General features: G+C 42.2%; 1 protein-coding gene across 1 annotated transcript in view; it reads right to left on the bottom strand.

Moving 5' to 3' along the window:
• Nucleotides 1-698: 698 nt before the first annotated feature.
• The window catches only part of nrg3a (neuregulin 3a), a 536,209-nt gene continuing 518,891 nt past the window's right edge, over nucleotides 699-18,016 (bottom strand). Inside the window, exons 7-9 of the mRNA XM_033642364.2 lie at nucleotides 14,210-14,325; nucleotides 10,749-10,934; nucleotides 699-2,560 (exon numbers count right to left, since the gene is read on the bottom strand). Of these exons, the coding sequence (XP_033498255.2) occupies nucleotides 1,894-2,560; nucleotides 10,749-10,934; nucleotides 14,210-14,325 (969 nt within the window). The 3' untranslated portion in view covers nucleotides 699-1,893. The remainder of the gene's footprint in view (nucleotides 2,561-10,748; nucleotides 10,935-14,209; nucleotides 14,326-18,016) is intronic.

Below are 18,016 nucleotides of genomic sequence, written 5' to 3'. Positions count from 1 at the left end.
TTTTTTTATTCTCGCAGCTTTTGTGCCACCAAACACGTATTTTAAGCCAAAACATGATCCCTTCCTAGTGACAGGTGTTTTTGTGCCCGAGCATAACCGCATGTTAACCACAGCTTGTTGAGAAGCGTTAAGTTTTAGTTTTAGTGTGTCCCCAACAACATTTTAAGCAGAAACATGGCCTTTTCCTCACCATACCAAAGTTTTTCTGTGCCTAAACACAACCACAGCATCATTGAAGCGTAATCCAAAGTTTCAACAAGTCAGCTACATATTAATGTACAAATGTAATATATTCATGGTTAGCAGAAACGTACAATGCAAACATTTTTTCCTGGCGACTGGGTTGGTATAGTGTTGCATTTTGAAATAAAAACAATATTTATCACTGACCTCTGTATTCTAGGCAGCATGGTGAAAAGAGGGAACTACCAGCTAACGTTGTGAAAACTGGTCTCAAGCCAGTTTAGACCAGTTTGTGTGCGAGAAGGCCAAAGGACACAACCAGCATATCAGTGTAAACCAGACTGATGTTATCCAGCATGCATGTTTCGACAGGGTCAAAATGTCTTCCAAGCAATCAACCAAAAACAAGCGTTATTTTGAAAAAAATCTTTACCAGAATTGCAACCAATTTTTTACTTTTTGTCACCAGAAACATTTGGCTGTCAGTTCATACAGAGATTCAAAAGCTTCCAATTCATAGGATACAACATAGAGACATTTATTTGTTTCAATACCCAAACCACGTGGTTCTCCCTCCCATCAGCCCCAGAAAGCAGCATTGTTCATTAATAACCAAAAATGGAAAATACAGGGAAACTAAAAAATGTCAGATTAGCTCCTGTGGTGCCTCGTAGCCCTCTGTCCTTCCTTTGTCCTTCTGTCCATTCATCCGACCAACCATCCAACAAACCAAAAAATAATGCACAGGTGAGTGTGTGCGCATATGTGTGTGAAAATATCATTTGTAACAAAAACAAAAATAATCTAGATTGGTTTGAAACGCTGGCCAAAAGGGAGTCAGCATCTGTGCTGTCTTTAACAATCCGCCCTCCCGAATCTGACCAACTGTAGAAGAAGTTGTTTCCTTGTTTTTTCTTCTTCTCCCTCTCTTCCCTCGCTGCACTTGAGCACACACACTCACACACACACATACACACACACGGCCAGGGAGTTTTTGTTTTGTATCGTAAATCCTCAAAGTGTTGTTGGTTACCACAGAGGGCTGTACTGTAATTCTTGGCTGGGTAGACGAGTTTTCAAAAGGCCAGAGGGGGGAAATTGGTGTGGAGGCTCCTTCCTCGTCGGCCGCTTTGGATTCCGTGCACACTCACAGAATCCGACTCACCGCCGGCGGACGTGTGGCTGGACGTTAATGAAGTTCCTTCGTCAGAACTGAGCCAGAACCAAAATGTGACAGGGTTAATACAAAACAGGGAGGAGAAAAATAAAAGAAAATAGTTACATCATTCCTGTGTTCTTCAACTTTGTACTTGGTCACTTTTTGAATTCCATATATTTATATCCATATATATTTATATATATATTTATATATTCTTTTTACAATTAAAAACACCATGGAGTTGACAGACTATTTGGTTTCTTTTTGTCTAAGTAGAAGTGTTTCTCTTGTTTTGTAAATAAATGCATGTAAATATTTTTTTTTCTCTTTTTCCATACTGTCAGTCGGTGTAAAGGCGGCCACTCGAGAAGTGTTTGTATGTTTGTATCCATACAGTATGCATATCATCAGCACATTTTCAGAATTTCCATGATATTACATTTTTTTTTTTTTTTTTAATTCCGCATTTCCATTCGCGTCCCACAGATGCAGAACACCAGAGTCTGTCAAACACTGTCAAACCGAAAGTGAATGTCCTAAATCGTGTCCTCTCATTGGCTGGTTTGGCCCAGGTCTCTGTGTGATATGCTGGGGCTGAGTAACTGGGTCTGCGTGGGTCCGTTACAGCTCAGCGCCCCGGCACTTCCTCCATTAAGGTTCAGGAAGCAAACAGTTTCTCTGGCCTCCACCAGCGTGGCCGTCAATCCGCTGCTGCTGATCCCACCTTCTTCCTGCTTCCTGTGAGCCAACGCCAATGCCCTGAGCTGCTCCTGCGCCTCCTCCAGCAGCAGCGCCACCTCATCCTGCTGCTGACCAATGGCAGATGAACAGGAAGAAGAAGACAACGTAGCGTGTGCTGCCTTCTCTCTCCTCGCTTCCTTGCAGGGCATGGCTCCACAGGTGGATGACATCGCTGTGGTCACCGGTGTGACGCTGGTTTGCATACAAGACACCTCGTTGTCATGGTGACACTGGACGGAGGGGATGATGGGGATAGAGCAGGAGCGAAATGGAGGAGGCGGGGAGTGGCTGTGACGGCGTCCAGGCCTGCGCAGGCTGCGGGTGGTGGGGTTTGGATCGTTGTGCTCGGACGGGCCTGAACGCACCTCCATGCGGCCACTCCAAGGCGACGATGTCTCCATGGAAACAGGAGTTTGCATATGTAGGAAGGCATCTCGTCTGGGGTCGTCACATTGGCTCTCCGCCTGCGTTTGGCAACTAGAGAAGATGGGGAAACAGGAAACGAAGGCAGACAGAGACAAAAGGAAGAGAAAGAAGGTAAGATTATTCAACTGGAGAAAAACTTCCTCACTTCACCTAGAGAAGAAGTCATTGTGTCTTAGAGTGCGATTTCGACTAGATCGCCTTTTCAAACTCCCACGCTGAAACCCTGGCAGAATACACAGAGGGACAGCTCTCCACCCTTTGCCATCTCACAGGCTAACCGAGGATGCTGAGAGGAAAGAAGATGGGCCTGACATCTTTCTTTCATCTCTTTATATCTGAGTCTGTGCACACACACAAAAAAATCCAAAAAACTCAACTCCCTTATATAAGCGAAGAGGTAACAGAGAGTTCACTTTTTATATTATTGATTTAATGACTAAGTATGTTGAAAATGAGAAGTGTTGTTTTAAAGTTTAGGCGTTCAGCTTCGGTCAAGGACGACTGAAGTAAATAGGCATCACGTGCGGTAATTTCTAGCGATTTTTTTTTTCCTTTCAGTAGTTCCAGTTTTAGGTCAAGACCATTTGCTTTGTTTGAAAATCCTTTTTGAGTCACTCTTTCTCGGAGATTGTATAACTGCACTGATTCGTTGATCCTTTCTACATTTTTCAAGTTTTTTAATCACAACTCTCAGTCATACCTGTGCCTGCATCTTCCGCCTCTATTCCCTCACCACCCTACCTGTCTAGCAGATGTCCTCCGTATGTGCACATGTTGTTTTGGTTTCTTCTCATATCAAGTTATCAACCTATCCCCATTTGTGCATCCTGCTCATTTAGCCTGTCTGACCCTGTTAGTGTCAGCCTGTTTGTTCGCCATCCTTGAGTTCAAACTCATAAATTAAACTGTTCATTTCTGATATCCTGCTCGTTCACCATTTATGGCTAAATTTACATGACACAAGAAACCAGGATACAAGTAAAAATTGCAGTTTGCATGTGTTCACAGATTTCTCCCCTCATCCCGACCGTAAGGGGAATCCATAGTTTTTCCTTAGATGTGAATTTTATTCTTCAGCTGCAGAAATTGAGACAATTCAGAGTATAAAACAGCTACTATTCTTTATCTTAGTATCACTTTCACTTTGGTTTGGACTTTGGATTTGGATTCTTTGAATGATTCTAGATGTAGAGATGCACCGCTGTGAGTAATTGTGTTCTCTGGCACCCCACTGCACTGCTCCCTCAGCAATACTTTCCCTATCTGAAGCTTTCATGTGATATTTTAAAAACCTGCACTTGTTACATGTATGTAGAGTATATCAACCCTAGAGAATAACAGTATTGGATGATTTTGTATAATCCTGAATTACTTGTAGTGCCAGCGTTTTTGAAGACATTCTGCAATATTGATGCTTGCCAACCATGGTACTGTTAAGGTAGTGAAAAACTGTGGTTATGGCAAATAATGGGAGGGAAAAAGCACCGAACAGGACAGCAAGGCCTTACAAAGAGTGGTCTGTTCAGCTAAACATACTATAGGTGCTTCTCTATCCTGCCTGAAGGATGTTTACACCAGGCGCTGCAAAAATAAGACCAGGAGAATCATTTAAAATCCCAACCACCAACACAACTGCCTTTTTTTCCCAGCTGAGGTCGGGAATAAGGTACCAGTTTCACCAGGCCAGGAGTAGCTTCTGCCCCCAGGCCAGAAGGATCCTAAATAAAGACCCCACCTTTTCCAAAGCCTAATCCCCATAGACATTTATATGCCACCCCCAACACACATTGGCAGCGGCGCGCAGCGGCACCGTCGACACTAAAGTGTATTTCCCACCCCAGCCTGCTAGGTGGCTGTACCTACACTCATTGCCAACGGTTGCCAACTGCTAGTAACGGAAAAAGAAGAGGAAAAACTTTGAGGCAACAACAACTTAGATTTCACGGATGAGTTTCTTATCAAAATCGGCTTATTAAAAATGTGAAAAACATGTGAATAACTTTAAGCATCCTAAGCATACAGCGGCCGAGACATACATAAAAAGCCTTTTATGCCTTTTCTCGCAGCGGCAGCCGCACTGGAAATAGAGCAGTGGGCTGAAGCAGAGCGGCGCGGCATGTCGGCTGGCGCTGGTGTGGGTTTGTTCATAGAATATAATGTGTTTTGACGTGCGACATTTTGACGTGCGGCGTATGGTGACGGTGTGTGTTGCACTTTACGCTGAAATCACATTTTATGATTTTTATATGATAAATAAACTGACTGATTGCTTTACTGGTAAACTATGGTTAATGTTAGGGAACGATTATGATTACACCCTTACTTTCCACCTTGATGTACAAGGCTACGTTCACACTAAATCGGGCATTGTGGCAAAAACTAGTCCCCCCATATATTTGAATGTGGGTAGTGCGTCTGTGTTGCAGTGGTACGGTTGTAGTGGATGGCAAAAAATAAACAAACAAAACAAAATAAACAAAAACTGAACCCCCACGATTACTGCTGTGTGGTTGTATGCCTCTGTGTACCAGTCAAGTTGCACTTACAGTTTATATTCATGTCTGTGAAAACACGGATGTTTCACACACATTGTACCCCACGGCAGCACAGAAGATCTATACAATCAACACAGCAAGGTCTCAATGACCTTGACCTTTGATCTTCCACCACCGAAATCTAATCAGTTCAGTCCAAGTGGGCGTGGGCGTTTGTACCAAATTTGAGAAAATTCCCTCGATGTGTTCTTGAGATATTGCATTTACAAGAATTAGACGGATGTAAGATCACAGTGACCTTGACCTTTGACCACCTAAATCTAATCAGTTCATCGTTGTGTCTAAGTGGATGTTTGTGCCAAATTTGAAAAAATTCCCTGAAGGTGTACTTGATATATCACGTTCACAGAAACAAGACACATGACGTCACAGTGACCTTAAACCTTTGACCACCTAAATCTAATCAGTCCATCCTTGGGTACAAGTGGATGTTTGTGCCAAATTTGAGGAAAATCCCACAAGGAGTCTTGAGATATTGTGTTCATGAGAATAGGACGTATGGACGGACAGACAACCTGAAAACATAATGAAGACAAATATCCAGTTGTCAGATGGGTAGATGGCTTTCTATAGTTGGTCTCCACCCTTTTAAATGACACTCCACCGCCCTGTGTCTGACTGCTGCAACGAAACACCAACGTCAAGCTCTGATCAAATGATCAACATTTGTTGTTTGGTGTTGACTTTAGCAAAGCTATACAGTACATATAAATCAGGCTGATGATGTGTTATCTGCATTTGAGTCTATTACGCTACATTACACCAAAGTCTCTGTTCAGTATCTGGGTCTTGACCTAACTTCCCTGAGCCCAGACATAATCTCTCTCACCCTCTTTCTAAGACTGACCATGCCCTTCTGTGCTATCAGTGTCTAAATCCAGCTGCATTCTGGAGCAGGGCCTCATTATCTTAATGTAATGTGTAATAATTCATAATCCTCTGCAAACGCTAGCCTTTTCTGCCATGTCAAAATCCAACTTGGAGTCCCTCTCCCTTATAATACCTCATCACACACACTTACGCTCTCCATCAAGCCCTGCAAAAATAGTGGTGGGAGGAGAAGGTGCCTTTTCAGACTCAAAGGAAATCACATCGTCCTTTTATCGCCGCAGTATTTTTCAGAGAAATGAAAACCTCACCAAAAAAAACCACAGTGGAGATTTAGCGGGCCCACAGAGAGGATCCCGCGAGCGATAAGAGAGGATGATGCGAGGGTGCTAATTCCCAAGATAACATTCACAGACAAATCTCTCTTTTGATGTGTTGAAACACAATCAGATTGCAAAAATCTATGAAGCAGAGTTCAAATATAGACCCTGGAGCGACGAGGGAGCAGCTAGAGGGGTATTACAGAGAGATTGTGTGCAAGTGAGGTGAGATAAGTGACTGGGCTTTTATCTTTTACAGGAGCTCATTACATGTACAAGTGTTAACAGTCATTTTCATTAATCCATTCCCCACGGATAGTTTCTTAATATATCTCATCTGTTTGCTGCTAAAGTCAAAGTTAAATCTTTATGTAATGTGATGCAGCGACCTTGTAACACTGAGAAATGTTCCAGAGATGCAACACATGAGCTTTTTTACATACATGTAGATGTGAACACCTACACAGACACAAACAGCTGCTGTCAAACTGAAGGCTGGGTATATAACATCTTGCAAAACAAACTTAGAGAGGGAGGGTGAAGCCGACATGTTTCTGAAGAAATACTGCAAACAGTGGGCAAAAATACAAAAATGCATGCAGTCCCTCCGTCAGCCATTTTGGAGACAGCTTTATCTTAAAATAGTAGTAACAACACAGGACATTCTGTCTCCCTGTCAGCCATTTTGTTGAGATAACACTAGGCTTTCTCTAACAGGCATGGAATAGAATGGGCAACCTTTCTTTAAAGCCTTTTCTAGCTGTCATGTGCTATCTGCACACTCCTCTATCACATCCTTTTACTGCCGCCGTTTCTTTCTTCTTTTACTATATTTTTGAACGCTTTGCGTCTGTGTCAGAATGGATTCAAACTGGTTGTCTCTCTATTTCTGTCTCTGTCTCTGTATCGCTCCCTCAGTCTCTATGCAGTCATGGTCAAATGTCTCCATGGCAACCCAGGCTACCATACTATGGGAGAGGGAGTCTGTCGTCTCTCTGTCCATCTGCTGTTATGTGCAAGCGTACGTTAGAGAGTGAATGAGTGAGTAGGTGAGTGAGTGACTTTCTGAGAGAGTACTGTATGACCTCTTGCCTTCTAGCATGACCTGTTCATCTGTCTGTCCCAAACTAAGTCTGATTTCATGCTCTAGGGGCAGGGGCAAAAATAAAAAAGGGGTCTAAGCAGAGCAGCATTCAAGCAGCACAGACCACAAAGTGTTCAGAAGACATCTGAGCGACCTAAGTGAAATTTCTACTGAGCAGGGGACATTTACAGTGACCATATGACATATGGGCTGACCAGGGGATCATTTGGACCAACCAAAGGTCATTTCAGCTGACCAGAGGGACACTTTGGTTGATCAGTGGACACACTACGTGATCTGAGGACCATAAACTGTAAAAAGAATGGACGTAGCTACCGTGACATCAACCATTGGTTTGTGGACTCCCATTTTGAAGCCTTGAGTTCAACAGTTTGTCACCATCTTGGCTTTTTGGAGCCAGGAGTGACCATATTTGGAAGGGAGGCTGGCACTTTGGAGGACGGAGGGGTCGATCTGACTGAGAAGCTGAGGACACTATTGGCAAACAGCCTGTCACTCAAAGTGGCCTGCCTGTAATTATGCGTAACTTTAAGCCTTGATAAAAATCCAACAATCACCGATTTTCGCTACCCGTAAGATTGTAAAACGTGTGTGATGGATTAATGTAACCACACGTGTTTGTTGTCGAAGAAAAAAAAAGCCAATTCACTGTGTTTTACGGACGTAGTGTGTTTATTTTGAAAGAGACTGTATGCAAAGTGTAGATTTCATGTGAAAATGGCATTGTATTTTGAAAAAAGACAATGCATGTAACAGGCACAGGTTGACACGTGTCCGAGAACATCAACAACGAATGCACTCAGGGTACCTTGCACGTGGTTGTAGGAAGTCCACGACCAAATGTCAATATGTTACAATGTCAGAGTGAGAAAGTGTTGGTTTTGGAGCCAGCCTCAAGTCGCCATTCAAAGGACTGCCTGCTGCCTGCTGAGGACATATGGATAACCCGGAAGATAGTTGGGCAAACCAGAAGACCCTTTGTCTTACTAGAACACAGCTGAGTTAAACCAAGGGTACCTGGGCAGACCAAAGGAGACTTGAGCTGACCGATGGACACAGGGAGCCCTGTCTTACATTTGGTGCACCCTGGCACACAGCGCAGCATAACTGTCATTGCTAGTTTCAGACCAACACAGTTGTCATTCTCAGGGCCAGCGCTCATGTGTAAATAGCAAATGTACTTACACCCATGGGCATGTACATCTTAAACTGAGGTGTGGTCAGGAGCATTTTCGCCACATTGCTATTTCGAGGCAGCAGAAACCAACTGCACCACTGAACAACAAAAACCTGGTCTAAAGGCAAATGTGCAGTAGTATTCTGCTATTTAAAGGGCACATTATTTAGATAGTAAGATATGCCTAAATATGCGGGTCCACAACATGCTTACACTCTGCTTGTTACACACACAGGGACATGCAGATGGGTTGCAGGTGGATCAAATAATTCCTCATAATGAGGAAAATAATTACATTCAGTAAAATGGGAACATAGCAGATAGCAAAGCAGAGCTGCAGAGCTGCTGTTCTGTGCACATTTACTCTCGAAGAGCAGCGTAACTTCATTCATTATTTCAGAAGATAAAAGTTTAGTTCTCATTCCTCTGTCGAGTTTCTAACTGCAGTTTTTAGCTGTGTTGCTCAAATGTCCCACAACATTTGCTGCAGCGACATTACTGCCCTCACTGCATTACTCTCAGCAGAAAACTGCTTGCTTCTCTAGTTTGCTGAATCTGCCATGTAAATAGCAGTGCACCAGGGGCATGCACACCTGGCTCTTAAAAGGAGATGACACTCTCTCTTTGTTGAGTTCAAGTTATGCCCACAACACACCTATGATTAATCAAGAAACTAAAATGCAACCCCTTTGCCCCTTGTGCCTCACTCTGCACCAGATTATGCGCCGTTGCAAAAGTGGAGTTGGACATGCCCCACTTGCGCCATGCAATTTAGACCATGCGCTATAGATCATTTAAATAGGACCCAGGGACACTTTGGGGGCACTTGGGCCAACCTAAGGACACTTGTGCAGCCCAGACAGCACTTTCACTGACCCAGAGCTCACTCAAATATGGACTTTGGGTTACTAGAGGACACTTGGGCTGACCAGAGGACACTTGAGTAGCACTGGGGCCAATGAGAAGAGCACTTGTGTTGAGGAGATGCACACTTAAGCAGCTCAAGTGTCCCTCTTTAGTGACGTTCGGGCAAAAATGAAGCATGAAATAACCTGTTTAAAAAAAGATTAAAACAAAAGGAAACTTAAGTGCTTGCAGCAAAAAGAACATGCATGGTCACTACTTTGTCCCCTGCTGTGTGCACTTCATTGAATTTAATGCATGCATTTGTGTGCTCAGTGTATGCAGAAGTGTTTGTTTTTTTGTTGTCCAGCTATGTCTATCTGCTTTACCTCTTTCTATTAGTATGCATGTAGGTCATGTGGAGCTTTATCCCAAGCAGGGACTGCTGGGACCTGAACGCTTCAAGTGAGGCTTGCCAGTCCAGGTGGGTAAAGCACTGACTCATGACTCACCAAAAATGGGTCAAAGCACAGCGCCTTTCACACTGAATATATTTCTTGCTAATCATGCGCGCTGATCATTTGCATTTCCCCCGGCTGCTTTGCACATGCTGTTTTGCCTGAGAAGTGTAACCCTACTGTGTTACATTTGAATGCTAGGATTGAATTGTTGTCTACCTGCTAAGCCGTTGCATTAAAAAGCTGAGAATCAGAATTTAACGCAGGCTTGACAAGATGTCAGAGAGGAGAAGGAGAGAGAGGGAGGAATCTGGATGTGCAGCCTGTATCGTGTCCTTAAAAGCACAAGCACCAGGCGAAGCAATTCCTTTGAACTCATGCCACTGTACTGCAGACCACAACATAACGTGACCTTGTTTTTATCTTTGCTCAGCAGATTGGAAAACAAAGGGGTGGGGGGGGAGTAAAGGATGTTAAAAAAAAGACATGCATTCGTTTTTTTGGGAGGAAAAAAAAAATCACAGAATTGGCTTTGAAATATCCACTCTTGAAATGAAATCCGAAGCTTTGTCCATGGCAGGCTTGTATTTTTCAGTTAGTGGCTTTCATTGAAATGACTCAGCACATTGAGGATACAGCAAAGAAGTAAAGCGGAGACAGAATGAAAGCGAGAAGAAAGTGAGGATAAAACCTTAAAATACTCCAGATCCTTAAGCTGTAATTACACCTAAAACAGCCTCTGTCTGTGTGCACAGTAAGAGCCTGTAAACAGAGTAAGCTTCAGTTGTCTGCATTACACTGAAACATCGATAAAGTACATATTGATGTATGCGCACATTCAAAGACCAAATATAACTAAAATGTCATACATCATGAAGCTGTGTCAATTATTTTAAGTTAAAAAACTGTAAAGTAATTCATTGTTTTTTAGACCTTCAGCTCATTCCCCTCACCCTCTTTGTGCCTCGGCCTCCCTCTCAGATGAATCTACTTCCTGGAGGTGTTGGTAGGCAGGGCCTGAATACTTGGATCCTCCAATTGGATTTAGTCGTCCCCTGGGTATGGGTGGGGTCCTGCGTGGCGCTGACCAATGGGCTGCCCGGGATCTCTGATCGGGGCTGTGAGACAAGGAACCACTTCTAAGAAACATGAAGAAGAAGAAAAGATTCAGGAGTTATTGTTTATTAGGAGATTACTTTATTTGATGCATGTTGAGCATGAAGACATCCAGAACATACTATCCGTGTTTTCTACAGTTTGTATGTTTAGTCTCACACCTATACATGGAAATCAATAGTCTGCCTTTGGTCCATCTACTGATAGACGATCATTTATGTAAGAATACAGATCCCCTCCATCTGAATAGTTTTTTGTTGCTTGACACACTTTAGTTCATCTAAATGTCAACATACTTTAGCGCTATTTAGCTGTACATATTTCCAGTATATTGTTGTAACAAACTGTTCTATATTGTTTGTCTCTCTTGAGTTGCCGTGTGAAAGTCTGGTGTGAAGAAAAACAAATGGGCAGCAGTTGCTGTTGGAGCTGTTACGCCACCTTCAATCCCGTTTATTGTTTTATTTATTATTCAGTAGGGCTAACCCAGGATGCTCAGCAACATTGTCATGATGGTCAATTTGAGAATTTATCAGCAGTGAGGTAAAAGAAATGTGAAACCGTGCCAGCAGTGCAAGGAGCAAAATCTAAATGTATCTTAATCGATTGCTTAACACAAAAAATAAAAATATCTTCTGTGTTTAAAGATACAGTTAGGCGTGAGGTCTTCTGTGGTTTTAATCTTGGTGTTAAGGCAAAGATAAGGTTATTAAACAACTTTTTGGGTTATGGTTTTGCTCCAAACATGTAGAAACAACCCATTGAGAACACATGCGAATGCACATCAGGACCATGACAGGTAGTGCTGCCCAGAGTCAAGGAAGGGTCATTAAATGGCTGAATTTCAAGGAGGCTACGTAATCCAATCCTGCAGAAGGACTATTTCAATGTTAAGGATCCTTTGATTTCTGCCAAGGATCGAGTCCTTTCTTCAGAGGATTTTCAAGGGTGCATGTGTGTATCCTCAGTGGGCATGATGTACCCCACAATATGTCAAAATTGAAGGCAGGGCCACTTCTATGACACACACCTGGGCATTCACTAGACTGCTCCAATGTGGGTTCACCAAATGCTAGGTCTTAGTAGGACCTGACTTGGAAGGACCAGTCCCACCAAGGAAGTATCCTTAATTTTGAGAAGCACCAACATAAGGCACCACCCCTCAGGTGGAATACCAGGTTTTTAGTGAGTCCCATTATCTGGTAATGCATCATGCTACTGCCACTGCTGGTGTTCTCTCTCTGTTTGGGTGAACTGCAATTTGGATTGTGTCCGATTATCTAATTTTGGTCTGTTTTGGTTTGGACCAATTTAGACCTGTGGTAAGCAGTTAAAAGAATAATCTCCTAAATCAAGTCTGTATCAACAGGACCACTGTTGAAAAGCTTTATTAAACTGGATTTATGTTGGTCAGTTTCCATAGTAATTCAGTTTTCAAGCCAATACTAAAAGGAACTGAGCAGCCCGGGAACTAAGCTCAGGAACAAAATCCCACAACCCTTTGGCACATTTCAGTATGGTCTTTTTTAATTAACTGCTGCGTGATGTTGGAATGAATGTTGGATAGGAGACATACATGGGTGGAAAGGGAGGATGAAAAGTGGACAAAAGTTCCTCCTGTTGAAATGCGTGTATGGTTCCTGAGTTCCCAAAACGTAATTGGAAAAGATCCTACAGTATAACAGGGCTACAGGTACAGAGCGTCATTAATACGACCTCTGCTTAGTTACACATCCTTTAAGAAAAAGGGTTATTTGTGCCTCTTTGATGAATTAGTTCTATTACAGTAATTTGAAAGCATGGTGTCATGTGTATGTCCTCTTTGCTTACATAAAATCTCTCCAAAGAGATTTTGGAGCTGGAAAATGTGTAAGTACATTTTGACTTACTTCACTGAAGTAGCAAATGTCCTCTTCGGGCCCTCATTCATATTTAACTCTGCTGCTTTGGAGGAGAGATTTGCCTCTAAAAATGGGCTTCTTAGCCATAACAACTGGAAGCCCTGCTTACAGTCAGGCACTTAATAGTGTTGGCAGAGTTTTGTATAAAGGCATTTAAATAAGATATTTCCGAAACACAGAATTAGCCTTGGCCGGTTTCTTTCCGGCTATTTTGGACTGTGGCATCCCAACACACTCTGCTATCCTGACAATAGTGTCCAAGTCTCTGCCTAAGCCGATGCGACTGCAAACAAATAAACCCTGATCGCCCACTAAGAATATCATTTGTGGTAAGAGGAACAGACTGCCAGCCAAGTTATCTTGTGAACGACTCTGCTGTTCACCGTGAGTGAGAAATGGAAAGAAAGGAGAAAGAAAAGTCTTGCGGGAGTTTAGCCGAAAGGTTAGAGAAGTGGACTTTGTGGTTTGAAGGTTGTCTGATTGTATTTCTAGTTTGTCTGGGAAAATCTCTTCTCAGCCACTGCCTGGATCCCCTTGAAAAAAGCTGATTAACCCCTAGCTGCTCCAGTGGAGTTGCTTAGCAGTTAGAGGTAGAAAACCATGAGTGTACTGAGAGGCTCTCGGGTGTGAATGTCTGTGACTGAACAGCAGTGAAGGAGAGTCAAAAGAACGTTATGTGTGCATTTTACTCATTTCCCTCTGCGTCAACAGAAGTTTAAAAAAGGTTTTGTTTCATGGTGAATCCAAAATCATGCCGTCTGTCTCTTCCTCCGACACATAAAACCTTGAAACAGAGGTTAAAACTATAAAAGCAGAATACCAATGACGTACAAACCCAATCTGCAGGGGCTTCCATCTCTTGGCTCAGCTCTGTCAGTGTGTTTGTTCATGTGTAGTGTAACAGAAAATCCACCCTTGGCAAAGATGTGAATTCTAACTCTGTCAGAAGTAGGCACACACGTGTGTGTTGGAGTGTGTTGCTGCTGATGAACATGCCAATGCTCTAACCCACCGCTGAGCAGTGTGAGAAAAAGCTCACTGGGATTTACATGTCTGCGCCGGCTCATAAATTCCCGCACATGTGTTTCCTCTTTTATCTCTGTCCCATCTCCTCCTGTGTTCATGACTGTTACAGATATGCTTATTAACATGTTTATAGCTTTAATTATAATTACTATCATTCTTCCGTAAATCAGCAATTAGCTTTGGCTGCACTGTAATGTGGATAATTCAATTTCTCTCTTCACTGCGTCCAAGCTGATTATAGGAAAGGACACTGAAGTTGCCTATTGTTGGTATAATTAGCATTATTACTGTTTCCTGCAGTCAATGGAGGGCGAAGCTGCATCTTCAGTGTAACATTACACCTGTGCTATATGGGCAATTAAATGTCATACCTGTGGTGTTTCGCTGTGCCTCTGGAGCTGCTGGAGGGTGTGGTGGAGATGTTGCAGTGGGCAAAGCTGGACTCACAAACGTTTCCCTGGCGAGACTGGGGGGAGCGTTTGCAGTACTGCAGAGACAAACAAGAACAAGAGTTTTGATGCAGTTAAAATGCTATGAGGAATCCTTCAGATAAATTACTACCAATGATGTTAGAGACATTTATTTTTACATCATGTGATACAAAGTGTTCTCACTCAGTATAAAACTTCTCCTTCTTTCTAAGCAGGGTATATTGAGATTTCTTAGATCTCTTCTATTAACTCCTCCAGCTCTTTCTCACACACTGAGAGCCTCAGGGTGGGGAGTGCCTACAGCCTTGATTCTGGGAGCTGAATGGAGACTAAATGGAGTCTAGTTACATCTATTTCTGCTTCTATTCCCACCTTTCCAAAATTATTCTTTTTTTTTTTCAGGGATTTGAGGAGCTCTGTACCATGTGGAGAGGAGAGGGAGGCTGCTGATAGTTTGATAGAATCAAGAGCATTAACACGGCTGATTCTGTCACAAACCCTATAGCGCTGGTGACAGCATCACTGAGGTACAGATGCGTCAGTGAAGCCTGAACATGTAGCAGCTCGGCAAGAAAAAGTGATATAGAAAACCTACAGAAGCAACTGCTGCACTGGGGATGTATTTATGATGTAGGTAAAAGGCGATTATTTGTTTTCAAGTTTATGTTAGTCTGCTGTGCCACAGAGGAATCTCTTGACAAACTACAATTTATCAAATAGTTATCTCACAGCCCAAACACTTTTACAAACTATTGGCATTGTACATTTCTGCAAACCATCAACACATTAACATTTATACATTTAATATTTGTCATATCATATGTATCATGTGATGGATTGCCTGACATTTAGGTGAGACACCTACAGAGCAATGTTCCAAACCAACAATCAACAAAACCAGTTGTTCTTTAGCAAGTCTCCAGCTACTATATAGCCAGCAAACGTCTTTTTTAAGCGAAACGTTGCCGTGTTTCCAATGGCGTTTTAGCCATCGACAGCAGTTATTTTGTTTTTGCCAGACATTGCTGTGTTTCCTGCTGGAATAGTGCTTGTTTAAACACCTGAGACTGTATATATCATGGACGTAGCTACCATGATGTCACCCGTTGGTTTGTGGACTATCGTTTTGAAGCCCTGAGTTCTGCATTTCTGCTGTTGCCATCTTGGTTTTTGGAACCAAAGGTGACCATATTTGGACAAGAGGGTGAGTTATAAAAAAAGTCACCACCTGTACAGCTGTCATGAATATTCAAATTAGCTATAGACCAAAACTGTTTTTTGTACTAGACTGTAAACATGTTTATTTATGCTGTAATGTTGGATGTTTTAATATGAGAGTCTATGGGGATTCAGTCAGTTTTGGTGCCAGCCTCAAGTGGCCATTCGATGAACTGCAGTTTTTGGCACTGGCTTCAATTTTCAGCTGCAGAGACTGTCGCTTGGATGACACACAGCAAAGGGCTACAGGTTTGATTTGAACCTGGGTCACTGCTAAGGACTCAGTTTACATGAGGTGGACACTCTACCTGGTGAGCTAGAGGTCACCCCTCAACTGAAACATTAAGGGGAGAAAATCAAGCTAAAGCTAAAAAAGTTTGAATTGCGCCTAAGACAAAGCAATGGTTTCCAGACAGTTGCAACTGCAAAACAATGATGGTTATGCAACAAAAAGTCTTGCTAACAACGCTTTATCCAAGACCTGAAGACATTATTTATTTCACAGCCTTAAATTATTTAAAATATCTGACATTGGCTTTGTGGCAACAGCCTACACATACTTGAACATCATTTGCATATCAACCCATCTCTCTGTGTGTTGCCCTCTATAAGTGTCATTATCAAATAAATGCCATGGAATTAATCATTAATTAGCCCTTTCAAAGCATGGATTCATCACAGTGGGAAAGTCGATCAGTAAATCTATTCAATTACGCTGCCACTGCTTCTTTGTACACTGGAGTATCAAAAACATATTTTAGAAACTGGAAAATTTCAATACATGCAGCTAAGGAGAATTAAGTATCACAAAAACAGCTTATATGCATAAGGAAAGAAATCCTTTGTACATAATACATGAGTGTCTCATTCCTGCAACAAATACTTTCAGTTGACTCCTGATATCAAATTTTTGTTAGTTCACTTTCTTCTGTACTCTGAGACAAAAGTCATGGCTTTTCTTCTCTTGTCTGAGAGGAGTAAATAAATCACTATGATAATTTTTGACCAGATTTATGAAGTCCTTCATTTTGCACAGAAATGCATTCTTTCTATAATACTGCCATATATCTTTCTCTTTATTACTTTCATCCCCTTTGAATCTCTTTCTCATCCAGAATGATCCTCTCTTTGTCCCCTCTCCGTCCCTCTTCCCATCATGACAGGCTATCTAAATGAGCGCTGCTGTGCTACTATATAAGTCCCAGGTCCTCCCTTTTCACTCTTGTCATGTTTGTCCTTGTCTCTGGAGAGACAAATACGCAATAAAACAAAACACTTCTTTGTTCTGCACTTCACAATACGGTTTACAAGGCGAACTCACTCAGTTACACGGCAGCAGAGATCTGCTGTGAACTCAAAAGAATGCAGGGCAACACAAGAAAGTGTTTTAGGCTTTAAAGTTTAAACACTTTAAGATGTAAGGAGAGTGGTGGTAGTTTGATTTCTTTTTACTACACAAACCTCTCTGTGGTTTGCATCTATTTGGCAGTGACAGTTTTCTCTCCTCAGCATTTTCTCGGCTTTGTCTAGACAGTAACTGCTAGATTTTTGTAACACGAGGTAAGAAAAAGACCTATTTCTTTGCTCAAAGTACTTTTATGTCTTTAGACAAAGTTCTGAGTTTTCTGTCTGACTAACAAGGTTGTCAATGACGCAGTCCTTCTCTAGGACCCTCTGCAGGACACCAGCCTCATTAGTGTCACACACGCTGCTTTGCTTATGTGACCATTCAGACTTTTGAAGGCTGATTTGTTCTTATAAAACCATGACATACTTTATTTCTTAGCCTGGATTCCTACTGTATATAGACTATCACCTCCACTGAAGCAGAAATGTAGATGATAAGGAAGCTGGTCCGTTAGGAACTCTGTGTGAGTGACTGTGAGTGTTGCACTTTCGCCCTCACAAAATCTGACTTTGGTTTCAGAGTGTCTCATGAGTTCAAACAGTGCTCATCCTGTCATGAGCTGGAGTCAGTCCACGTCATACTTGCAAAGTTGACTTTGAATTTTACTCTTAAAGACTGTGGCTACATTGATATTTCAGGGGGGAAATACAATGCTATTTAAATGTAGCCATGTCTCCAGAGATGTAAGATTGGCTAAATGTCTTTGGGGATTGTGACAGATCGAAAATGATTCTGGTTGGGCTCACTGAGGTGCTACAATGTTTGATTATTTCTACATCTGACACAATTCTTCTGACAGTGCTAATCACATTTCCCACAAAAAAGGGGAATGACTGACTGATATAAAGTGGTAAGACATAAAAATCAAGAAAACAAGGGGGAGATTGTTTAACTTTGGCATTACACAACACATTCCCATTCCCAACATGAAAAATACCGATGCTTGGTCTGTGGCGTCAAACTATGATGCTCCAGGCACTGTGTTGCGTCAGTTTTGGATGTTCCAGGACACCATGTCAACTTACACTTGTGACATGCATTGTGTCTTTTCAAAATAAACTTCTGTCTTACAAGAAGTGTATGTTTTTGCTTGTTAAATTCATACTGTCTCTTTTGAAAAT

This window comes from Epinephelus lanceolatus, chromosome 17 (genome assembly GCF_041903045.1).
Source record: "Epinephelus lanceolatus isolate andai-2023 chromosome 17, ASM4190304v1, whole genome shotgun sequence".
Classification (NCBI taxonomy): domain Eukaryota; kingdom Metazoa; phylum Chordata; class Actinopteri; order Perciformes; family Serranidae; genus Epinephelus; species Epinephelus lanceolatus.
Note: the sequence above shows the minus strand (reverse complement) of the source record. Positions and strands in the feature narration are given on the sequence as shown.